The sequence below is a fragment of the Vipera berus genome (assembly GCF_964194415.1).
Source record: "Vipera berus genome assembly, chromosome: 3".
NCBI lineage: Eukaryota > Metazoa > Chordata > Lepidosauria > Squamata > Viperidae > Vipera > Vipera berus.
Genome location: NC_138204.1, coordinates 163,744,764 through 163,770,952, shown reverse-complemented (window position 1 = coordinate 163,770,952; position 26,189 = coordinate 163,744,764). Strand labels below are relative to the sequence as shown.

The 26,189-nt window shown below is 36.9% G+C and overlaps 2 protein-coding genes across 5 annotated transcripts in view; both read left to right on the top strand.

The window, feature by feature from the left end:
* Positions 1 to 309: 309 nt before the first annotated feature.
* SEH1L (SEH1 like nucleoporin) lies at positions 310 to 13,986 on the top strand. Of its 2 annotated transcripts, none has more exons than XM_081324044.1 (9): positions 310 to 571; positions 1,715 to 1,765; positions 3,604 to 3,750; positions 4,701 to 4,912; positions 5,760 to 5,858; positions 6,791 to 6,931; positions 7,206 to 7,363; positions 9,108 to 9,261; positions 13,130 to 13,986. In XM_081324044.1, the coding sequence occupies exons 1-9, from the start codon at positions 461 to 463 to the stop codon at positions 13,344 to 13,346; spliced, it is 1,290 nt and encodes a 429-aa protein (XP_081180170.1). In that variant the 5' UTR covers positions 310 to 460; the 3' UTR covers positions 13,347 to 13,986. The 2 variants fall into 2 exon arrangements, with proteins under 2 accessions (XP_081180170.1, XP_081180171.1); XM_081324045.1 differs by having other exon boundaries at positions 11,505 to 13,986.
* A 2,824-nt stretch (positions 13,987 to 16,810) lies between these two features.
* The window catches only part of CEP192 (centrosomal protein 192), a 66,038-nt gene continuing 56,659 nt past the window's right edge, over positions 16,811 to 26,189 (top strand). For all 3 annotated transcript variants that reach the window (XM_081326024.1, XM_081326026.1, XM_081326025.1), the window contains exons 1-5: positions 16,811 to 16,915; positions 19,367 to 19,554; positions 20,795 to 20,914; positions 22,115 to 22,254; positions 25,864 to 25,913. In XM_081326024.1, coding sequence (XP_081182150.1) covers positions 19,388 to 19,554; positions 20,795 to 20,914; positions 22,115 to 22,254; positions 25,864 to 25,913 — 477 coding nt within the window. In that variant the 5' untranslated portion in view covers positions 16,811 to 16,915; positions 19,367 to 19,387. The remainder of the gene's footprint in view (positions 16,916 to 19,366; positions 19,555 to 20,794; positions 20,915 to 22,114; positions 22,255 to 25,863; positions 25,914 to 26,189) is intronic.

Below are 26,189 nucleotides of genomic sequence, written 5' to 3'. Positions count from 1 at the left end.
GCGCAGGACTTAAGCAACATATAGCTTAACCCAGGGGTAGGCAACCTCGGCTCTTTTATGACTCATGGACTTCAACTCCCAGAATTCCTGAGCCAGCTTGGCTGGCTCAGGAATTCTGGGAGTTGAAGTCCATGAGTCATAAAAGAGCCGAGGTTGCCTACCCCTGGACTAAGGGGATAGAGCTATGCTGGCTCAGGAATTCTGGGAGTTGAAGTCCATGAGTCACAAAAGAGCCGAGGTTGCCTACCCCTGGGATAGAGCGTAAGCGCTAGTGACGAAAGCGACTGGTCGCTTTCTTTTGGCGACAGCGCGACGCTTAACGCAGTTGGCGGGGGCGGCGGGCGCGCCTGTTTCAGCTGCGCGAAAGAGAATCCTTTCTCGTGGAGGGTGGCGGTGAAAGGTTTTGCTGGTTTTCCTGAGGAAAGAAACATATTTCGACTGGGACGGCGAGGCCGCCGGGATGTTCGTGGCGCGAAGCATCGCAGCTGATCACCGCGACCTCATCCACGATGTTTCTTTTGACTTCCATGGACGGCGCATGGCGACTTGCTCTAGTGACCAGAGCGTTAAGGTGTGGGGAAGGCTCGGGGCGAGAGACTATTCTTTTTTTGATTAATTTATGACAGGGGTAGGCAACCTCGGCTCTTTTATGACTCGTGGACTTCAACTCCCAGAATTCCTGAGTCAGCATAGCTGACTCAGGAATTCTGGGAGTTGAAGTCCACGAGTCATAAAAGAGCCGAGGTTGCCTACCCCTGATTTATGAAGACGAGTCGGACAACATGCTCGTTCAGGCTAGTCGCAGTTTTCCTATAGGGTCCTTTCGCCTCCACTGGGTTTGGTAGAAAATGCAATTGCTGTGAGTAGGATAACGGAGTTCTATGTTGGGAACCACGATGCAGGTCAGCGTTTTAATCAGGAAAGGAGAGACCACTTTGGCTGGATTTGCACAGCATGCTAAACTGAACTAGGGCGGGGGTGATATTTAGCTTTGGTATATTGCACGAACCTAACCATTGCAGTTTGAATTGGAAGCCACTGTTCATGGTTAGGTAGGTTTGAATCTTCCCAACTAGTGTTAAGCAAACCACAGCTTAGCATAATGTATTCACCTAGTATTGCACGTTGACATTCCCTTACGCTAATCGTGCTCTCCCTTGCAGTTCCCATGTACTTACAGCAATTGGAGTTTAAATTGTAATGCACTTTTATTTCAAAGTCTGTTTTTGCAAATTCAAATGGAACGGTAACATAGAAATCAGGTGGATAGTTTTATTCTTTCCTTAGTGTAATATGTTAACCTTAATTGTATCCTTAATGTCCTTAGTTCAAAGAGATTTTTGAGGCAACAAAACAAAAGTAAGTCTCAAAATATTCCCTTGACCAGAAGCCCAAATTCATTTTTATAATTGGAGAGGTTTAAATAGCTACAAATTATTATGCTGTAATTAAATAGTTGCAGAATTATTATGAAGTCAAATATGGTTAGATATTGTTTTGATTTACTTCTTAGTCACAAGATTGTTTGCTTGGAAGGAAAAACCTATGAACTTGATTATGTTATTTGTATCTGTTAATAATATTTCTTAATTGTCTTATATGTGACTTGTGTTTTAGTTGGAGTGCTTAAGGAGTCTGGTAAGATTTTCTACAAGAACTGTTATGAACAATCATATATGTCTTCATTTTAAATGAAACATGTTTGCCTTACTAGGTTTGGGACAAAGCTGAAAATGGAGAATGGCATTGTACTGCCAGTTGGAAGGTAAGAATTTGAATCAAACAATTTACATAGAATATTACTTGACATATAAAACCTTAACAAAGGGGAAACACTGAGTTCTAAAATAAAGTGATGCCTGCCTAAAGGTAATTTTCTTTGTTCTCAGTGGGACTAGGACTGCTATATCTGACCTGTAAAAATCTGGAGGGTCAAAAGAAGGAAACAAAGACATACAGAAACTCTTACTCATTGCTGTCATCTTGTACATTCACATTTTTGCAACTGCAATACTCACATAGAACTCAGGTCTTTCTAAATATGTTTAGGATTGCAGTTTTGGGGGATAATGTTAAATACAGAGGCAGGATTTTTGGACATTAATTTATTATATGGCATCTACAGAAGTCATGCAATCACTGATATACAGATTTGATTTAAATAAAGCATCAGCAAATATATACAGGGATTGCTCTACTTATAACCACAATTGAGCCCAGAATGTCTATTGTGAGACATTTGTTAAGTGAGTTTTGCACCATTTTCCAACTTTTCTTACCATATTGTTAAGTGAATCACTGAATGGCTTCTCCATTCACTTTGCTTGTCAGACGGTTGTAAAAGGTGATGACATGACCCTGGGACACTGTAACTGTCCTAAATGAGTCAGTTACCAAGCTTCTGAATTTTAGTCATGTGACCATGGGGATGCTGCAAAGGTCGTAAATGTGAAATGTGAAAAACGGTCATAAGTCACTTTTCAGTGCCTTTGTAACTTTGAACGGTCACTAAATGAACTGTTATAAGTTGAGGACTACTTATGTGAGATATGTGGACAATACAATATAGGAGATAAAATATTAAATTAAGATAAAACTATATGTGGACAATGCAATATAGGAGATAAAATATTAAATTAAGATAAAACTATAATAAAATCACCATAATATGGAGCAATAGAATTGTGATGGGACAGATATTATAATTTTACATAATGGTTGCCATTATTAGAGCTTGCATTTTCACAATATTGTTTGCATGAGGGATAAAAATGTGTAGCCTATTCATTGACTAGGTCAGGTAGGCAACCTCGGCTCTTTTATGACTCATGGACTTCAACTTGAAGTTGAAGTTGAAGTCCATGAGTCATAAAAGAGCCGAGGTTGCCTACCCCTGGACTAGGTATAGTCTAGATCAGGGGTGTCAAACTCAATTTCATTGAGGGCCGCATCAGCATTGCGGTTGCCCTCAGGGGGCCGGATGGGCGTGGCCTACTGGGTGGGCGTGGCTAGAGTGCATATGGCCTACTGGGTGGGCATGGCCAGCTCTACATCATTCGCATCAAGGGTGCGTATGGGGGCCTGGGCAGGAGTGGGACAGATCTGAGGGTCTCTGGCAGGAGGGTCTCTGGGCCAGGGCCAAGGCAGTGGGGGCCGTTCCCTCACTGTTTACAGGATGGCTTCACGGGCCGCATGAAACCACTTCGCGGGCCGGATCTGGCCCCCGGGCCTTGTGTTTGACATGTCTGGTCTAGATCAGCGGCTTTTAACCTTTTCTATACCCCACACCTCTAGAACACTTCTGATACATTCTCGCACCACTTACAAAAGTTCAAAATAACGGCAGCAAATTACGCATATACACTATAATTTTGAAAACCCAAGTTTTCGCATCCCCTGCAATATCGTATTGCATCCCTAGTCGGGAACCCCTGGTCTAGATCCATAGTCTATTATTGCTGTCTTTTATCTTTGTTTTCTCTTTTGCACACCACTTTGCTTCATTATTGTAATAAAGGCTGATTCTAATTCTTCCTTTTATAATTATGTGTATTTGTTAGATCATTCATTCACTATACATTTTAATTTATCTTAATTCTGCAGACACACAGTGGATCTGTGTGGCGTGTGACATGGGCACATCCGGAATTTGGACAGGTCTTGGCTTCTTGCTCTTTTGACAGAACAGCTGCTGTTTGGGAAGAAATAGTAGGAGAATCAAATGATAAACTTCGGGGGCAAAGCCATTGGGTAAGTTTTGAAAAATAGATCGTTTGGAATTTTTTGAATTTATTTATGATATCCTTGATAACGTTGAAATTTAGCAAACAAAATATTCAAGTTAACAGATTTATTGAACAACAGATGCATTTTATATTTATAATTTTCTTTCACGCTTCTCTTTGCAAAAGATCGATGAATTCTGCTGAGTTCAGTCTCCTCTGCAACACCTAAATTATCATGGGCTTTTGAACTCTGAAAACATTAGAAAGGGATACAGAAGGCTCTAGAAGCAACTAAAACTTTCTAAAATGGAACACAAAAAATCCCATTATGGGTCATTATGATCTATATATTCAGGCTCTGTTTCATTTATGGAAGAAGTTAGACTTGAAGCCAAAATCCTAGCAGAATTTTGTTTTTACATACAGTTGGTTTTTACTTGACAACCATTTGTTCAGCAACCATTTACAATGATGTTTAATGAATGGAGCTTATGACCAGTTCTCAAATTTATGGCTATGGCAGTGCCCCTGCATTAATGAGATAAAAATTTGGTTCACATTTATGACAGCAGTGTGCAGTCCGTATCTTCCCCACCTGACTTCAGAAGCTGTGAATGCTCCAACACTGGAAGTTTTTAAGAAGAGACTGGACGACCATTTGTCTGAAATGGTATCAGGTTTCCTGCCTGAGCAGGAGAATCAGAATTTTATTTTTCAATAAATCCCTTAATATTACTCATTTTACTCATATACTCATATTATTCATTTACTTTTCTAGGATTCTATTTTTCCCCTCTTGGAATAATATATTTCCATTAGCCATTTTGAAATATTAAGCAATCATATATTTTTCTTTGTAACTTTGTAGCTTTAAAGATTTCTAATACCCTATTTTTCAACAGTATAAAATTATATGTGCAACTATAACTATACTTCTAATCATCTATAATTTTCTTACAACTGCTGTATTTTTAGGTAAAGAGGACTACTTTGGTTGATAGTAGGACATCAGTTACAGATGTCAAATTTGCTCCCAAACATATGGGTCTCATGTTAGCAACATGTTCAGCTGATGGAGTTGTTAGAATATATGAAGCTCCGGATGTTATGAATCTTAGTCAGTGGTCACTTCAGCATGAAATTTCATGTAAATTAAGCTGCAGTTGTATTTCTTGGAATCCTTCAAGGTAAGTTATTAATTGTTTAGAAAAACTACTGAATCATGAAAAAAAATCTTAATTTAAAACTAATTAATATGCATCTTTTTCCTGCAATTGGCATATAAAATCATAGTTGTTACTCTAGAGGTGTTAGAACTGGAAGAAAATTTGGATTTATAATTGAAGGATCAATCAGCAGTGAGCCTTGGTAGAGCAGTGGGCTAATGCCTCCTTAAGTAACACCAGCTGCCTGCAATTAGTGCAGGTTCGCATCCCACCAGGCTCAAGGTTGACTCAGCCTTCCATCCTTCCGAGGTAGGTAAAATGAGGACCCAGATTGTTGGGGGCAATTAAGCTGACTTTGTAATAATGCCGCTTGGGGTGTGTGTGAAAGCCCTAATAAGCAGGCATATACATAGAATGAAGGCTACTGCTAAGCTTGTAAGCCGCCCTGAGTCTTTGGAGAAGGGCGGGATATAAATGGAATTAAAATAAAAAATAAATAAATAAATATAAAGGACTTATTCTGAGGCTCTGGAAAGTTATTTTCAATCAAAAGTATATACTAGTAAGAAAAAAACCATATTGAATTTCATTACTGTATGTGAATTTAAGCTATGAATTGGAAGCAGGGAGAATTTTGGATTTATTATCCATGGTTGTTTTAGACCAGGCATGTCAAACTCGTGACGTCATGTGACCTCGTGTGATGTATCACGACTTTTTCCTCATTGCCAGCAACGGGGTGGACGTGGTTTCAGTATGATGCATCTGGTCTGCGGCCTGGCAATTTGACATGCCTGTTTTAGACTAATTCTTTTAAAGTTCTAATTGTTAAAAATGATATCTAAGAATATTTTATTTTTAATTGTAGTTCACGTGCCCATGCTCCTATGATAGCTGTAGGAAGTGATGATGGTAGTCCTAATATACTAGCTAAAGTACAGATATATGAATACAACGAAAATACCAGGTGAGAGGAAAAAACAGCTACTTCTATAATTAAATGTGTTGTGAAATTGCTGAAACTTTATTGAGATATGAATAAAAATTACTAAAATGGCATTTTGGGAATGAAATATATTAAATGGTTAGTATGCATTAATTTTTGATATGTTTTTGGTTCTACAGCAGAGTTCCCCAACCTTTTGGGGTTGCTGGCCCGGAGCGGGGGGAGGGGGAAAAAGGGACCTGTTGCTCGTGCAAGTGGGCCCATGAGCGCTGTAACATTTGCGTGAGAGGGGCCATGTGCACACGTGCACTGACCAGCCAGTCACACAGCCCAGTGGCCAATAGGCCACAGCCCGGTAGTAGGCTACGGCCCGCAGGTTGGGGACCCCTGTTCTACAGTATAGCTATAGTGAGAATCCAAGTAAAACAAATTCTATGAATATACTTATATGAGCGCTCATTCATTTATTCATTCAATTTCTATAGTCACCCATTTCAGTCAATGACTCTGGGCAGCTTACAATTCAAAATGAAAATAAAAACTAAAAACATTTTATAACAAGAAAAACAATAGAAACATCCAAAATAAATATACATGGTAACAAAGATACTTGGCCAGTTAACAATACAGCCAAGAAATGGTGCCCTTCCATAAATAGTGGTCCTCCATCATAGTATCCAAAATTAGATAAGATTTCTTCATTATTCTATTGATACTAGTTGGAATCAGTTAAAAAAAGAGCAAATCTAGCATAAAGTCTTAAGTAGAATTAAAAATTAAGCTTACATGAAAGAATTTGGTTAATGCTTTTTCCCCCAAAAGAAAACATTGGACAGTGTAATATATTTTATATAGGAGAATAAATATTCTGTTTATTTATTTTTATTTATTTATTTTATTAAATTTATATATGTTAAATTTATATTAAATTTATATGTTTATGTGTTACTTAGGAAGTATGCAAAAGCGGAAACTCTTATGACAGTCACAGATCCCGTACATGACATTGCATTTGCTCCAAACCTTGGAAGGTCATTCCATATATTGGCAGTAGCTACTAAAGATGTACGAATATTCACATTAAAACCCCTAAGGTAAGTTTTTCAAGCAAGTCCTTTAATATAAAACATTTGTGCATAACTTTGTTCTCAAGGATAAGTTATTCTTGTTGAGAACCTAGTAATTTTGTTCAGCAATTAGCTCTTTAATAATTATTTTGTTACAGGCCATAAAGGGATAATGCAGTTCTATTCAATGTTTTACTGTTTTTTTCAAATGATTTATTATTATTATTAACAAGATAATTTTTAAAGTAGCACGTATTGAGTAGACTAAAGTACAATTCAGTTGTGTAATTTTTTTTAACAGAAAAGAACTGAGTACTTCGTCTGGATTGACAAAATTTGAAGTTCAGTTAGTGGCCCAATTTGATCATCACAATTCCCAAGTCTGGCGAGTCAGCTGGAATATAACTGGCACAGTACTTGCATCTTCAGGTGATGATGGATGTGTAAGGCTTTGGAAAGGTAAGCATTTTCCTTCCTTCCTTCCTTCCTTCCTTCCTTCCTTCCTTAAAATAAACTATTTAAACACACTACATTGATTATTTAAAAAAGACTAAGCAAGAGCATTGGATATTCCAAACGTACCTCAGCAGATCACCATTCCCTTGAGACACCAGGCCTGTTGACATAGCCAATTTTTGAGAGATTTCTGGAAGGATGGCAAGGAAAGGTCCATTCTCACTTCAGGTGGGGATGTGTGGGGATAATGTAACACAGAGCAAGTACCATGGCAGAAATGGCCCATCTCCTGTATCCTGCTAGTTGTAACTCCTTAGCAGATGAAACCTATAACATATTTTTCCTGGTCTTGAAGACCATTCAGAAATTTCAACTGGTACAGAATGCAGCCATGTGGGAAGTAACTAGTGTAAGATATACACATATGCAATGCCACTCCTGTGTGAGCTGCATGGATTACCAGTGTTTCCAGGTGCAATTCAAGATGCTGGTGATTACCTATGAAGCTCTACATGGCTTGGGACCAGGGTACCTGGGGTGGTGGTGACCTTTTTTTCCAGAGTTTCTACTCATCCAACTAGATAAAATAGGATGCTCATGCTGCAGATCCCATCAGCCAAAGAATGTCGGCTGACGGGGACTGGAAGACAAGCTTTTTCAGCAGCAGCCTGTGCTCTGTGGAACATCTTTGCTTCGGAGATTAGAATAGCCCCAATCCTGCTAGCCTTCCGTAAAGCTTTAAAAACCTGGCTATATTTCCGAGCTTGGGGTGCTACCCACTCCAAGGGCTCCACCTCCTGGCTGTATTGTAAACAGGCTAGATGTCTTGCTTCGTATATACTTGAATAGATTTTTTAATGTTTTTTTAGTGTTTTACTGTTTTAAAATGTTTTTAAGATTTTAATACATGTTTTTGAATTGTGAGCCATCCAGAATCGTTTGCTGAGATGGTTGACTATAGAAATCAAACCACCCAACCAGCCAACCAGTCACTTCTAGCTAACGACTACAAAAGAAATAACGGAATTGAATAGTATAGTAGGGCAACCTGAGGCATTTATTGATGAGTTGTGGTCCATCCAAAGATAAATGTGAAAGGCGATGGCCATGGAGAAATTATTAAAAAAACCCATTAAGATAATATGTGCAAAAAGCATGCTTTGAGCCTAGGATGAAGGGATTCAAGATTGACTTCCGCCCAACTTTCTGGGATGTAAGGGAGGGAAGGAAATGCCGTCAGGCTTGCAAGATTCTGTTGGTATAGCCAATCTCAATAATAGAAGGCTGTGTCTTTAGGAGCAGGAACAGTGAATTTACTGACTTCTAAAAAAATGCCATCAGGCCCATTGTGCAGACCTGGTCCTGTTCATTCTGAGACCAGTGATGGCAAAAACATCTCTTTTCCAACAGCAGTAATCCTTGCTCAATCTCTCAAACCTCTGCTTGTTAGTTTTGCTCTGTAAGCATTCTCTTAAATTTCATTTTAATTTTAAGAGTCATCTAACTCAGTAAATTGATATTCATTAATTGTTGGCTTAGATTTTTCTCATGGCAAATTCTTTTATTTCTACTCTTTTGGACATTATAATCTGTATATTCTATATAATAGTATTGCTGAACCGCGGCAACTTTAAAATGTGTGGACTTCAACTCCCAACATTTCCCAGACAGCGTGTATATTAACTGTAACTACATAAGTAGAACTTTTGGGTAAAAATTCAAATGGGATTTGTGTGTTTCCATTTAGCTAATTATATGGATAATTGGAAGTGCACTGGAATACTGAAAGGCAATGGAAGTCCAGTCAATGCTAGTTCCACACAGCAGGGAGTTTTTAATGCTCCTGTTGGCACAGCAACTTCAACTCTCCAGAATTCAGCCAATGGAGCATCCGTTGGCAGGTAGGTTTCGTTTTATGAGAACTTCACATTGTTAGTTCTTAATTCTCTAGATATCTCCTTTGATCTGACTGAAAACTTGACCATGTCTATCATTTTCATACTTATTCTTGTTTAATTACAAAAATCACTTCAGTTGTTCAATTATGCTTGTTCTATTAGTGCTGCCCCAGACCAGTTCTAATATACATAATGGACAAAATACGAACAAATGCTTTCATTTATCATTCATCTTCTATTTCAAATGCTGATATGCAGTAATATGGAATAGGTGGGGATAGGAAGCACTATCCACTTTATTTTTTTCCTGTTCACTATAATCTCATTTTCCTATAATAGACCACTTAATTACCTTGTTATCTTTCAACCAAATTCTATACTAGACACATTGAAGGGAGAGAAAATAAAATTTGCCAGCCTTTTAATACCTAGATTCAAATCTATGGTCTGGCTGCAATGTGGGCCATGAGGTTTGAAACAAAATGTCAGAGCTGGAAAAGATACAGAAAGTGACCACAAATTATCAAGCAATTAGAACAACAACTGTACAAGTGAAAGGAATTCTAGGATTCTTTAGCTTGAAAAAAAGGCAACTTAAAGGGACATGATTAGGGTGGCTAAAATTATATAAGATGTAAAAGATATGGGCGGGGAGATGTTTCTCTTCGTCCTAAGGCGCTAAGATGGGTTGTTCAATGACACTGGACAACTGAAAGGAGATTTAGTACAGATGAAAGAATTAAGTCTTCTTCACAGAACATATGCTTAAATGTGGAATTCATTAGATGATGTAATAGCCAATAGCTTGGCTGGCTTCAAGGGAACATTGGATAAATTTGGAGAAAAAAGTTTACCAAGGCTAATTGGTCTTGAAGACTGCAATATCTCAGGTGGGTAACATGTCTCTCCACTTGTAGGAGAACAACAATGGAGGAGAGATATGTCTCGGTCTTTTGCTTATAAGCATTTCCGAGGCGTGGTTGGCCACTGTGAGAAAAAAAATATAAGATGAGCTTTGGCTTGATCCTTTGACTTCATAGTTTCCATATTCCTGCATCATGAAATGTTTGGGAATAGTATCTTTCTTCTGTTCTTTACCTGAGAATCAGTTTGTTTAAAAATTTTCAGTACACAAGTTGTCATTGGCTTACTAAATTTTTAGGACTGCCATTGGAATGTGATATAGCTGTAATAGCTACATTGATAGTTACAATCACGTATGATAGATTTATTGCCATTTTTATACAAATACAGGAGGAGATATTTTATAAAATCAAGGTATTGTTAAGCATAGTATATGTCTTGATGAAGCTAAGTGAATGGGCAGTTTTCTATGGCATTCAGAAAATATAGCTGTACTTCTTTAGATAAACACATCCTTATTTCATAATGTTTTTTGTCCCAATATATATACTTTTCCTCATATTTGCTTTCTCAATTGGATTTTGGAAAAAGACAATTGGTATATGGTAACATTTCTATATTTTAGCTACAGTATAGGTTTCCTTGTGGTATATCATGTCAGAATGATGGAGGTTGTTCAAACATGAAGAAAATAGAAGTATCTAACTGCTGCTTATGAGCCTGAAGAAGTTCTGGGGCTGCAGTTATTCAGGCTAGCTAGCGAATATATTTTGTATATGCATCCGTAAGAAAAAAAATAAAAAATTAGTAATGGAACCAGCTCTTAAACATTTTCACCTTTTGTCCCTATACTTATTAAACTTCTTTTAACTAGTTACCAGTCTTAACTATCAGTTTAAATCAAGCAGGATTCTTGTTTATATTTCCCCCTGAAGATTGTGCAAAACTCTCATTTCAAATCATGATTTAGGTTCAGGCATAAGAACAATTATGAAACAAAATATCAGAAAGTAATCTTGCTTTTGGTTAGCAGTTTGAAAGTAGAACAAAGCCAGCCAAGTGTAATTTATTTCCTAAAGATTTTGTGAGAGCAAGAATGTAAATTCTAGCTTTTAGAAACAAGTTGATGGGTGCTTCACTGGTTCTAGGGCACAGTGTTTTGGTACTTTGTTAATCAATTCAAGTAACACTACTAACGGGTTAGAAGATCAAAGTAAATTATTTTATACTTAACATGAAAGAGATAAGTTTGAAAAGTGATTGGAGAATTAATCAACCTACCAACTACTGCTTTACAGTAATCTTATTGTGCTTATAACCATGTGTGTCTAAAATTGTTATGCATTTTCCTTTCCCCATTTGTATTATGTCCTTTTTAACAGAAAGCACAGCTGATACCAAGCTAACTGGAGTAACTTTGCTGTTTTACTGCTTGTTGCATGCACACAGGAATGGAAAGCGATATTTTCCCCCTCCCCATCGGCGTCTGACCTCTTCCAAAGACACCAGCAATCTGTCTACTACTAAATGCAGATCAAAACATTCTTTTAAAAAATGTTACATATGTACTGTACTAGCCAGCACAGTATGATCTTGCTGGAATCTGTAACAAAAAAGTAACAGGATTCTCTTATGGATTCCATTCCTTCCCCTCAAAAAGACATGTTGTGAGAGAAAGACGGAATTCGCTAATGTAAAGAGGATTATTGTCCTTGCATTCTAAGCTTGTTAAGAGAGAAACCCTTAATGTAAAACAATTGGAGTAACTGTTTTTCATTAAAAAAATTGTTTTGAATATTTTAACTTTGTTTGGCTTTTTGAAGTGTTCACATAGACTCTTTAACAATTAGTTTCCTAATGGATTGTAGTAAACAATTAGTCATAAACAATGTGGGCACATTGTAATTTGGCAACTGTGGAGTTGATATCAGATTATTTTGGTATTCTGAACTACATCAAATGAAAATCATAAAACTATTAGCAACTAGTAACTATTTGTAACATATTTTTGTTGTCTTGATAAGAATGATCTGAACATACCTGATAATTGCATGTTATAGTGGCATGAATCATGCAATAATTAGTAAGATTTCATCTTATTGGTTTTGTGATGGAAATCTAGTCCAAATGAATGTTTGTTCTATGGTATTATTAATTTGGTATGGGAATTATCATCTTGTGACCCCAACCAGTTCCTGCATTACCAAGTATTTACACCCTGCTCTGTGCAGTGCAGTCGTTGCCTTGAAATAAACCAAAGTGGTGTCCTAGTGCAAACATTCAATTAATAGCTTGTTTTATATAGTGGCATGTCAGTGTGGCTTTAAATATGTCTTGTCTCAAAATTTACTAACTTTTCTGTTCTGTAAATTTATGTACATTTCCAAAGATTATAACGATTACAAAGTTTTCTTCAATTACGGGTAAGTCATAAGAAGAGATATGGAATGATCTTTTAAGCCATTAATTCAGAAATCTTTGGTTATCTTGTGTTTTTTCCAGAGGGATGTATATAAGTACACAGACTTATTGCATTGGAAAAAGAATAACACTGTATATTGTGAAAATCTAACATTGTAAAGCTGTGTTTTTATCTTTTATCTTTAAATTTGATGTATTCATCTGAGTAGAGTTGATCTAAATGGGATGCAAGTGAATAGACCAATCTGGATAAATAATTTGTGTCTGTTTTCCTGTAATTGCATTAAAGCAGCATGATTTGTAGGGATAAATGAGAAGGCATGTGATAGTTCAGGATCAGTTAACTTACATGTAGTATATTCATTTTACAATGAATGTAAGGCACACTTTCTATTGTCTCCAATGATAATTTTCCTTCAGAATAGTTTCTAGATTTTAAAAACTGATATAGTAACTTGAGCTGAGACCTTGATTTTGTTTCTTTCATTTTGTCCCAGCATGTGTCTCTCCTCTCTGATTCTTGTATTTACCATTATTCTTTCTGTTTTTCCCTTCTGTGTGATGTTCCTGTCTGAATTGTTTTCAGGTATTTTTTCCCCCCTCTGGATTCCCCATGGGCTGGATCAAGATGGTCCAGTTATGCCCAGCTTTTACCACCACCACCTCCTCCTCCTCCTCCTCCTCTTCCTCCTCTGATAGAGCACTCTTGTGATGCTGACACTGCCAATATCCGGTATCCTCACCCTCGCAGACGATATATTTCTCGACCTCTTAAGCTCTTACGTGAACATGAAGGGGTTTAATGCATATTTAAAGCTGTATTAAAGCCTAACTCACAAGCTTAAAAAAATCTATTTCTTTTGGCTATTCATTTGGGTTTTTTTACATTTTTTCCCAACCATAATTCAGAATGGGATTTTAAAGGCACGATCTGTAATGCAGACTACAATATTTCAAATTTACTATGTTTAGTTCTGCAGATAATAACTAGTACTCTACTGTTAACTCTCAACAATCTAATGCAGCATTCAGGATAAATTATGTGAAACAGTATTTTATCATTTTAAAATATTCAGTTGTAATCTGTTAGTAATTCACTTTGTATTGTTTGGGAATAATTTCTTAAAATTAAATGCAGATTGGGAAAAAAACTGCCCCATAGTATAGAAGTAAATTAAAAACACAACATTTTTAGCATAAGAATCTTTTAGGTCATCAGATTTCTTAGCTTTTTTCCATCTTTCGCAATTTCTTGAGACTTAAAAAATAAAGTACGCATCCCTACAACAAAATAGGAATATTTGTTATTTGTGTAAATGTTCTCATTGTTTAATGATATCCACTACAGTTATATGAAAATAAAACATTGAGAAAATATGTAATGTTTTGCCTTCATTTGGGAAATGGTGTTTGACCTTATTAAAGATTTTGTTTTTATTATTATTTATTTGCTGTCTTATCTTAATGGCCAGTGACATGTTTGGAAAAAAAATTGCCAGGAGGTGATAGAAAATGAGAGGGGTAACACGTAAAAATAATGGGACTGCTATATTAGACAGGAAAAATCTAGACAATTTGTAAATACCAAAGAGGTATAAGTCTCTTTGCTGTGATCCAGTAATTGTCCAGATATTTGCGTTCCCTAGAGAAATATATGTGGCATCTCTACATTTCAAATGAAGTAGTATTTTTAAATCCAACTAACTTTACATCTAATAAACCATAATGGGACTTGTTTTGCTTTGACTCAATGTATAGTGTGAATCCTCCCAGTGTCCCAAATGTGCTTTTTCCAAAAAGCAAGTTGACTTTTTTTCCCTTTAAAAACATTTTGCTTTTCTTCCAAAAAGTTTCTTCAGTTCTACTTTTTCAGAAGGTTTTTCTTGTGTTGAAGGAAAAGTCTTCATCATGGTTCAGTGCAAGCTGGGAATAAACAACATGGCGACTGCCTTAGGAAGAAGGTTATAGTTTATTGCAGAGGAGAGCAGGACAGAAAGATGGTTCTAACAAAAAAACACTGAGCACATATAGGGAGTAGGTTTTTACACCCTCTGGAGCCTTTTATTTGGAGTTATTTCCTGTTTCAGGCTTTGTATTTCCTGTGTCACATATTCTGACCTGAGTGGGTGTGCCTTTCTGGTATTCTTGATGGTGGGTTAATCCTCTTATGTCCCAGGGTCATATCCTGCTTTCCTGGGGCTGGGGTATGTAGATTTTAGGTGTCTTTGTCTTCCTAAGCTTCTAGCTCCAACCTTCCTGATGGTTTACATTTGCATTTCTATAGAAGTGGTTTCTGCTTGGGGGAAGGAGACCTGGGACTGTTAAGAAAACTGGGCATGCTTTCCTGGTACTTCAATATCTTTTTAGGAAATATATTTTCCTGCCCTTTTAATATTTCCTTCTCTAGGGAGCTGACTTCCCACACTTGGGATGAAAAGTGAAATGTTTTCAAAGGAAAAAAAACCCAAGAAGGACCTTTGGGATAACCATGACCTGGATGACTGAGAATCTCCATAGACATCCTGCTAGTGTGTATACCTGGGGGGAAAAAAATCCAAAGACTAATATTCCCAGAGGCTGAGAAACAGTTTAGCTTCAAAACATAAGCGTGCTACGCTGTTTTCTTTAGGGTAAACCAGGGGTAGGCAACCTTGGCTCTTTTATGACTCATGGACTTCAACTACCAGAATTCCTGAGCCAGCTGTGCTGGCTCAGGAATTCTGGGAGTTGAAGTCCATGAGTCATAAAAGAGCCAAGGTTGCCTACCCCTGGGGTAAACTGAAAGCGGGGTTTATTTATTTATTATATTTTTATGCCGCCCTTCTCCCGAAGGACTCAGGGCGGTGTACAGGGCAATAAATATAAAAAAGTAATACAAAACTTAAAAACAATTAAATATTATGCTCAAGTTTAAAACAGTAATTAAAAAACATATTAAAACCCCAACCCTAACCCATCAAACCAGGTCAGATTGCTCGAATAAATAGGTTTTTAGATCGCGCCGGAAGGAGCGAAGGTCGGGGGGGGGGGCATCCGGAGCTCAACCGGCAAGCGGTTCCACAGGTCTGGCGCGCCCACAGCTATTCTCAACAGCTGAGGAACTGGGGTCTCAGTAAATTGCTGAAAACCTATTGCTAGCTGCTACTGAAGCCAATGCTGTATGTTAATAGCCCCCCCCCAGCAATAATGCATTTGAAGCCTTTTCCATCTTGCCCTAATGCAGGGGTCTTCAAACTTGGCCCTTTTATGACTTGTGGACTTCAACTCCCAGAATTCCTCAGCCAGGCAAGCTGGCTGAGGAATTCTGGGAATTGAAGTCCACAAGTCATAAAAGGGCCAAGTTTGAAGACCCCTGCCCTAATGCATGGGTCTTCAAACTTGGCCCTTTTATGACTTTGAGGACTCCCAACTCCCAGTGCCCTGCCCTAGTGCGTTGCTACATCAAAATCAATTAGCAAATCTAATAACAGCACTTCTGTAGCCTGGTAAATAGCATTAAGGCCGATTCCACGCAACCTTTGCGGGAGGAACTAATTAGGTGTCAAACTGCACGCACACCCCCCCCCCCCGCTCCGGCAATGCAAAAAAAAAAGTCGCCCCACGTCACGTGACGCGGCGAGTTTGACACCCGTTTTGCAATTTTAGATAAAACACGGTACCAACTTTTCCCAAACTGGTGCCTTTCAAATGGAGTCGCTTCCATCCTCTCCCCAACATCATTACTCTTCTTCTGTGCCTGGGGGGGGGGCGAGTTCCTGTGAATCGGGACTTGGAGCGCTGGATTACCTTCGTAGTTTTAACAAAACATCCAGCCGTCACTGCCACCCCGGGATTCAAACCCCTTTCAGGGGTCTTCAAACTTGGCCCTTTTGTGACTTGTGGACTTCAACTCCCAGAATTCCTCAGCCAGCATGGCTGGCTGAGGAATTCTGGGAGTTGAAGTCCACAAGTCACAAAAGGGCCAAGTTTGAAGACCCCCTGCCGCCTTGTTTATCCCAGGGCCATTTTGAAAGCAAGCGCGTCACTCCCTCTCGCCCAATCAAAGGGCCGCAGCCCTTCCTTTTCGGGTTGATCTCATAATCCAATAGCGTTCGCGTCTCCGGGCCTCTCATCTCCGCCTTTTTTCTTGAACGCGAGCCTGAGCGGGTTTGCTGGGCGCCTGAAGGGAAGGTGCGCGTGCGCAAACTCTGGGGCAGAAACGGGGGCGGGGCGGGTTAGCCGGGGGGGGGGGGTTGAGAGGATTATTTTTCCTTTTCTGAGTTCGCGGGCGGGTGGGATTTGGGGGGCTTCCGGGACGCCTCGGAGCGGTTTCCCGCGTGCCTCGAGGCGCCCGCGAGCCCCGTCTTGGCTGTTGCGCTTCGCCTGGGATTAGGTGAGCGCTTTGTTTCCTGCACATCCTGAAGGCGGCTAAAGGCGGGGGGGGGGCGGAGGCGGGCGGAGGCGAAGTTAAGTCAGTTCCCGCTCTTCGTCGCGTGGCGCTCGGAACTTCTGAAGTCTCTCTTTCCGCTCCCCCCCCCGCCGCCCCCTGTTACTACTACCGGCGTTTCGAGGAGCCAGTTTCGAGCGCGAGCGACGCGCTGAGGTAGCGGGACGGAGAGCCCGGACGCTCGCTTGTTGATAGGGGAAGAGCTCTTTGGCCACGGGACGGAGGTGAAATTGTGCTCCTCGTCCTAACGTTTTTTTTTTTGGCGGACGGGATTTTGAACACCTGTGAGCATCCCGGCTCTTAGTTGCTTGGCTGCCCTGCCCTTCCCTTGCCTAAAGGGAGCAAGGGCCACTTCTCCCTCAAACTAAATTTATTTTATTTATTTTATTACATTTATATACCGCCCTTTCCCTGAGGACTCAGGGCGGTTTACAGGGAATTAAAAACCAACAATACAAAAGTTAAAACCAATTTAAAAAAGATTAAACTTAACCCTGTGCAATTAAAACCCCAATTAAAATAAATTACTCCTCAGCCTGGGTCAGAGAGCTCGAAGAGCCAGGTCTTCAGGCCCCGGCGGAATGAACATTAAATGGGTTAATGTGATCATTTTAATTGTTTTTAATTTTTGCAATTTGCTGTATTGTTTTTTTAAAAAACCTTGTGAACCGCCCTGAGTCCTACGGGAGAAGGGCGGTATACAAGTCTAATAAAATAAATAAATAAATAAATAAATAAATAAATAAATAAACAAACATTCGCCAGCGCTGAGCCCCGTAACTTATCAAAGGACCCAACCTGTTGCTTTCCAGTTGCGTTGGGCTATGAGACTCTGTGAAATACGAGTTAAGACCTGTCGCATCTGGAGGGCACCAGGTGGAGGGAAGAAGGGTTAACCTCACCTTACAAGGTTTTTAACCAGTTGCAGACTAATAATTTGCTCAGTAGGTCTGTTTATGCCTCCTGGGTCAGAAGATGTGGTCACTAGAGTCTAAGTTGTCAAGTTATGATACAGTCATAACTACTGTGAATAGCTAGCTGGGTGTTCCTCCTGATAATCTACTTGTCTGCTTAAGGCAGTGTCTTTAACAAAGATTAGTATGAATAAGTCGTTAAAGAAAGGTGTTTTTATGGCGGACAGTTGAAGAAATAGACAAGTTCACAAAAGCTTTCTCTGCAGTGAATAAAGGAGCTTTTCTGAACTACAGTTTTATTTCTTCCTGTGCCTGCCATAAAAAAGACCCTTGTTTAATGAATTGTTAGAAGTTTAACAGAAAGGCTAGTTTTGTTTTTGCAAAAATGCGAGATGCAGGCAGCCCTCACTTACAACCACAATTGAGCCAAAAATTTATGTTGCACAGTGAGAAATTTGTTCAGTGAGTTTAGGCCCATTTTATGACTTTTCTTGTCACATTTGCTAACTGAATCACTGTAGCTGTTAAATTAGTAACACGGTTGTTAAGTGACTGTGGCTTCCCCATTGATTTTGCTTGTCAGAAGGTGATCACATAACCACACGACTTCAACCATCAGAAATGTGAGTCAGTTGTCAAGCATCCAAATATAAATCATGTGACCGTGGGGATGCTGCACCGGTCATAAGTGTGAAAAATGGTGATAAGTCATTTTTTCCAGTGCCATTGTAACTTCGAACAGTCACTAAATTGTTGTAAGTCAAGGACTACCTGTATTATTGCAATTAAAATTGTTGAAGATTTTAGTTGAATGTTTTATTGGTAAAAGACAGATATGTAGGGTTTAGTTTGTTCTCTTGGTTTTAGACCACGACTTTTTCACTCCTTTGTCTTTGGAGGTGTTGGCTGGGTCTGGGGGCAATTGAAGTCTAGATGTTAGGGAAGTAATAAGTTGTTTAGCAGGATGTAAAATGCACAGTATGAATAGCACATTCAGGATTTTTTCTGTACCCAAGTCATTGATGGCAATTTCATTACAGCAATTGTACAAGTTAGGATTGGTTTAAAAATCTTAATAAAAGCACATTTTCCCCTTCATTTTTAGCACATTTCAGATGCTGAACTCTCAGACAAAACTCTTTATAATAATCTGAATTAAAAGCTAAAGTTAAATCAATGCATGTGGTGATTAAATAGACTGACAATGTTCTAGGAAACAATTAACCATGCTTTTTGTTACTGTAAGGCTATCTCTTTGGTAACATATTTAATACCAGTAAAGTGTAATTGTAATGTTCAGAATTATACTTGATTATTGAGTTACTTTAGTTTTATGAAAGATATTTAATGTATTCAACATTTAGGTAACAGAAATACATGATAACAGTAAAAAAAGTAGTACATAGCAATGTTAGAATTATAAATTTAAAATTTATAAAATTATAAATTTTCTTGTTGCTTATGTTTGTATTAAAACTTTCAGACATTATGAGACAAGAGTAATATGGAAAACTTCAAACATATTGGGGATGAGACATTTCCAAGTGTTTTGGTCAACTCTATAGCTAACCATACCAATGAAATTTTAGACAATATCACACTTTCATCAAATCTTGGTCTTCCAGTTGCTGCTTCAACAGAAACCAGACAAAAAACTGATTCTCAAAGCAGGTAATGCACTTAATAGAATGTGTAAATTGAAAGATTTTTCATGGCTACTAATTTATGAATCTTAAATTGTTTCCAGATCTAGCTTTTCATTCTGAAATAATGAACTGTATTTGTACAATGTGCTTAGCCACTGTTAACTTGACCAGGGATTATTTTATTAATCCAGTTCTTTACATTTGCATGACATAGTCACAAATTAACCTACTGCAATCTAGTCTAATATGCTTTTTAAATAAGGGCATGGTTATTTTTCTTTATTTTGATATGACTTTTTACAAAAATAGTCCAAACAAAATGTTAACAGCTGCTAAATACTTAAAATATAATTCATAATAACATGCCTAGTGAGCTAGTTAAATAATGCAAGCGAACTGGCAAGAACTATTAGAAAATTCCATTGGTGAATAGTCTGGCTGTCTTGCCCAATATACTTATTCAGAGTTGATTTGACCATGGTCTGTTAAATTACTCTAGATACTAATGGTGTAGGTTGAATTTCTAAAATGTAGTAAGCTAAAATGGGCTGGCTAGTTTGTGTGTCTTGCTGTATGACAAGCACAACTTCTGTGCTTGGACTAGTGAAGAGTAAGGAGAGATTTCATAGCAAGCCATAGAGGTGAAAGAACTGTCATGAAAAAAATGGAATAGAATTAAAGTTTTTCTCTTTTTCCAGTAGGAAATTGTGAATGAAATTTAAATTGTGAATGCCATTTTGAATGGAAATTTGAGAAAAATAGATCTCGACACTAAACATTAGATGAAAGAGAAAGAGCAGTTTGCCAGTTGATCAAAAGGTGTCAGTGGGTATTTAAATAACTTGCTAGTCCATTGAGTAATATTGAATTCCTAAATTTGCACAAGCCAAACCATAAATTAATCACAGACACTGGTTTGCTCAACAAAAAGTCATTAGTCAGCTATATTTTTTTCTAGTGTATAATGCTATCTCATACTGTATGAGTTGTGGCATGAACTACTAGATAATCCCTAGATTTCTTAAAACTCTGAGGTGAAGAGCTTAGCCTTTGCCTATTTTTGGATACATAAATAAATTGATCTTCCAGTTGCTGGCATCTTTTAATACAGATACCTAATCAAATTTGTGGCTGGAAAAACATGAAAATTGTTTTTATCCTCCTTTATACTATAACTTTTTATATAATCTTCTGTTAAAAATCACTACTACTTTTTTTTCCAAGTTGAGAACATGAAGGACAAGTAACTATTTTTTTTCATGCAGACTTTCTGATCATGCTTCTTATATTGAAAGAAAATTTTTGGCCGCGTTAGCATCTTCCTGTGGTGGTGAACTTGATTCGGATCCAAGGAAAAATCTTATGTCTAACTTTCACGATACAGTGTAAGATTTATATTTATCAATGGTACATTCTTTGATGCAAAACTCCGTAATTTTGGCATAATTAATAAGAATAGGTTGTACTTCTGTATTTCCTATCATTTTCCAAAGAACCATGTCTGTTCATGGATTAGAATCTTAGGAATAAATTAACACTATTCATAATTCTCAAAATGCATTTGATAAGTAAGTTTCACAAAAAACTACAGATAGTCCTCAACTTATGATCATAAAAGAACACAAAATTTCCATTGCTAAGTAAGACAGTTAAGTGAATTTTGTCCCATTTTGTGCCCTTTCTTGCCACAGTTGTTAAGTGAATCACTGCAATTGTTAAGTTAATAACACAGTTATTAAATGAATCTGGTTTCCCCATTGACCTTTCTTGTCAGAAGGTTGCAAAAGGTGATCACGTGAATCCAGGACATTGCAACCATCATAAATGTGAGTCAATTGCCAAGCATCTGAATTTTGGTCATGTGACCAGGATGCTGCTATAATGGTCATAGGTGTGAAAAATGATTGTAAGTCACTTTTTTCAATGCTGTTGTAACTTTGAACAGTCACTAAATGAATGGTTGTAAATCAAGGACTACCTGTAGTCAACATTTCTTATTAAATATTATCAAATAAATAAGCTAGTATTTTAATATAGACTTAATATTTTAATATGTATGATAATTAGTCTGAATTTTGTGAGTATCATTATTATACAGTATGGTTACCAAAATCACTTTTTTCTCTAAGGACAAGTCTTACGTGATGTTTCGATTTTGTTCCACATGTGGTATCTCAGCCTTCCTAGATTATACAGCAATTCCCAAGCAATGTGGCTTTTAATTGTATACTTATCATCCAGATATATGTTGGAGAAATGAGTTTACAGTTGAAAAACAATTCAATTGGTTTAACAAGTGTTAAATCAACTTCAAATTTTCTTTTTGAAATCTGAAAGTGGATAATATGAACAATAGATTGGTTACATATTTTAAATAAAAATACACTTGCATGTATTTAAAATCTATTTTTTTTCAAATTTTTGCCTGTCTAATTATCCAGATTACTTTGCTACTAATGTTACCATTTAAAAAGGAACAGATTAATTATTACAAAAAAGAAATCATTGATACTTAGTTAAAAAAATACTTTTTGACCTTTTAAAATCAAAATTCATAATTAAAACCTTATTTTGAACTTTCCCAGGGAAAACTGTGATAATGTTGCTGAGATTATCTTGGAGCCACCCCAAAATGAATATAGTTTTTTGCAGAGAAAAAGCCAAAATTCTACTGATGATTGCTTAGACAAAAATCCGAATAACTTCCATGAAAAACATTTAGAAGGTATGTAGTTTCAGCTATGTCTGTTGAGTTTTAGCATTATCAAGAAATCCACAACAAACCAAATTCGTAAAGTTCTACTCATAATGGTGTTTTATTCTGATTTGTAAAAATATTGGTATAATAACGAATATATGCTGTACTCATTGTAATTGTGAGCTTATTTGTCAGTTAAGTAACATCAAGTCATTTGAAAATAATGTTTCTAAAATAAAAACTCCAACATCTCCGTACAGGTAGTTCTCAACTTATGACCTGTTGTTTAATGACTGTTAAGACAGAATTCAGAAAAGCTACTTAAGACGTGTCCTCAAAGTTATGATTATTCCCCCCATAGTCACATGATTGCATTTTGGTCTCTTGGCAGTTGGCTCATATTTAAAGCCAGTTGTTGTGTCTTGCAGTCATGTGACTGCAATTTGCATTTTTTTGCTGATTTCCTGTGTTTTTTGCCATTTTCTGACAAAAAAATACCCTTTTGGAAGAATTGATTTGCTTATGACTCATTTTACCACCATAGTAAAAATGGTGGTAAAAATTAGTCCAATCACAGATTGCTTTGACATACAATTGCAGTGACTTATAACCTAAATTCTGGGCTCCATTATGATTGCAAGTTGAGGTGTATTTGTAATGGAAACATACACACTTAGTAATAATAATGGAATTGTTTGTAGAAGAACTTCAGAGAAGAATCTATTGGCAAATTTGAGATTACTGGGGAAGTCTGCGAAATCATTCTGAAATGTAACATGATGATAATGCAGCTTTATTGATTTGCACATAAACACATGTAAAACAGAAGACATAGATAAAATGAATAATACAGTATTTCTCAACTTTGCTGTCCTTCAGATATGGTGCTTCCCAGATTCTCAGCAGTGTCCATGCTAGCTAATGAATTTCAAAATAAAGTCTATAAATCTTAATTAGTTTATTATTATTATTAGTTTATTATTAAATTTTTATACCGCCCTTCTCCCGAAGGACTCAGGGCGGTGAACAGGGCATATAATAAAAATACAAAAATACAAAAGTTAAAATAGAATTAAATTAATGCCCAAAATAAAACAATAAAATATACAAATATTAAGGGAGCTCTAGATGATGCTATAGGAAGTAAGGATAATAAATAAGAGCAGAATGGGAGTAAAACCTATTACATCTTTTTTAGTTCTGAAATCTACGTCTTTCCCATAAGAGTCAATTTTGGTGCTGACCCCAGCACACAATAATACTTATCTTTCATTTAAAAATAAGCGGCATGGCCTCATTTATTTACATTTTTAATCTCTCTAGATAAATTAAGCTATATGTTGATTTTTTAAAAAAAGGGTATGACAATCTCTTATAGTATCTCCTGTATAATTAAAATGGGTCTAAAAAATTCAAAAGTAACATTTGTGCAGTTGCCTATTAAGTATATGGTAGGGAGATGAAATTTACCAATTGAAACAGCAGTTTTCTTCAATTTCCAGCCTTGATTAATTTTTGTTAATTAATCAGATTAATTTTTAATTGTTAGATTTTTTCTGAATATAATATTGAAATAACCTAATTATTGCTAAGTGCTAGACTAATTGCTAGCTCATGTCGAGTCACTTTCATGTGAGATGGGTAGCTGTATAAATAGGGAGAAATGATACTGTAATAATTTGAAGTATTGAGGAACTATAAATCCTTCAAAATCCTTGCTCGTAGTAATGAATAGCATACAGAGGAGAAAACAAGGTAAATGTTCAAGCTAAAGCCTTTTTCCATAGTCTGAGATTAAGAAACTATTTCTAGCTTTCTAGTTATTAGAACATAGACTAATAGAGTTGGAAGTGACCTTGGAAGTTTTCTAGTCCAACCCCCTCTTCAAGCAGGAGAACCTATACCATTTCAGACAAATGGTTGTCCAGTCTCTTCTTGAAGCCTCCAGTAATAGAACATCCACAACCTCTGAAGGCAAGCAAGGTTGATTGCTCTATTTTTCTTGTTAGTTCTAGACTGCTTGTCTCCTTGATTAGTTTCCATCCATTGTTTCTTGTCTTGCCTCTTGGCGCTTTGGAAAATAGTTTGACCTCCCTTGTCTTTCCCCTCAATTATTGGAAAACTGCTATTATTATTATTATTATTATTTTAATCCCATTTATATCCTGCCCTTCTCCGAAGACTCAGGGCGGCTTACAATCTAAGAAGCACAAATCAATGTGCTTAGCAATATTATATCACCCCAGTCCCTCTTTTCATTGGACTAGACCAGGGGTAGGCAACCTCGGCTCTTTTATGACTCATGGACTTCAACTCCCAGAATTCCTGAGTTAGCTGACTCAGGAATTCTGGGAGTTGAAGTCCATGAGTCATAAAAGGGCCGAGGTTGCCTACCCCTGGACTAGACAGACCCAATTCCTATAACCATTCTTTATATGTTTTAGCCTCCAGCCCCTAATCATTCTTTTTGCTTTTGTCTGCATTCTTTTCAGAGTCTCAACATCTTTTTATATATTGTAAAGCAGTACTACTAATCCAATAATATATTCTGAAATTTGAGAAGTGACTAGCAGAGAGAAATAATTCACTTGGTATTTAAAAGGGTTTTTTTCATTGTTGGTTACCTGTTCCCATACTTTGCAGTATTTCCAGAAACTTTATTTTCTGTGGGGTTTTTTTTCTTTTTAACATTGACTTGTAGAAATATACTTATACAGGTAGTCCACGACTAACAACAGTTCATTTAGTGACCATTCAAAGTTATAACAGCACTGAAAAAGTGACTTATGACTATTTTTCTATTTGTAGCATCCCCATGGTCACATGATTTACATTCGGATGCTTGACAACTGGTTCATATTTTAAGACAGTTGCAGTATCCATTCCTTGCAACCTGACAAGGAAAGTCAATGTGGAAGCCAGATTCACTTAACAACCGTGTTACTAATTTAACAGCTGCAGTGATTCACTTGACAACTGTGGGAAGAAAAGTCGTAAAATGGGCAAAACTCACTTAACAAATTTCTCACTTAGCAACACATATTCTGGGCTCAGTTTGGTTGTAAGTTGAGATCTATCTGTAGTTTATTATCTTACTCTACATATTAATAGTATATCTGTTCACTGACAGAATCTTCACATAATGAAAAGTGCAGTCAGCTCAAAAGAGAGTAATATGACATCTTTGAATAAAAAATGCTAATAAGGGAGGGAGTTTAAAAGGAGGACGAACTTTTAAGAAATAAAACATTTTTTATCAAATGTTTTCAGGAACAATTCAACTGTAAACTACCCCAATAATATATTTGTAACAATTAGATTTTAATTTTTGTGCATATTTATTTAATCAGTTTTATTTTAACTGCCTGGATCATCTTGTAGGAGAGAAAGGTGAGATAGAATTGTAAATTAATTAATGAACGTAAAATCCATTAAAACATTTTTTTAAATAATTGATTCATGTATGTTATAAGTTCTAATTAGATAATAACACTCATGTCTGATGTTATTAGGAAAACTTGGTTATGTTATGTGCTTGCAATGCAATAGAAACTTGTTTACTAAAAATATAAATGATTGTCATTTATCACTTTTATGGATCTGTTTGTTAAATTCAAATGGTTCTTTCACTTTCAGATTTGACAACTAAAGAATATATTTCATTGGAAAAAGAAAATGAAAATCAGGTATTTTTTTCCTACAATCTGTAAAAGTACATATGTTACTATACATACCTGTGCGTACTATAATTTCATTTTCCATTTCTGAACAATTACAGTATTTAAACAAATATCTGTAAACAGCCAAAGGAATTTTTGCACTGTTCAGATTATTTGATGCTCCAGCTTGTACTTAATGAGATATCAAGAATGCTATGTATTTTTTACATAAGAGTTATATGGTAAGCACACTAAACCAAATTTTCACATGTGAATGGAGTACTTCGTTTTTTAATCTGTAAG

Bases quoted from the DNA above. Each gene is read 5' to 3' on its own strand.
- SEH1L (XM_081324044.1), top strand. From the start codon at position 461: ATGTTCGTGGCGCGAAGCATCGCAGCTGATCACCGCGACCTCATCCAC. The intron at 572-1,714 runs GTGTGGGGAAGG...TTGCCTTACTAG, and splicing joins CTAGTGACCAGAGCGTTAAG to GTTTGGGACAAAGCTGAAAA. The intron at 7,364-9,107 runs GTAAGCATTTTC...GTTTCCATTTAG, and splicing joins ATGTGTAAGGCTTTGGAAAG to CTAATTATATGGATAATTGG.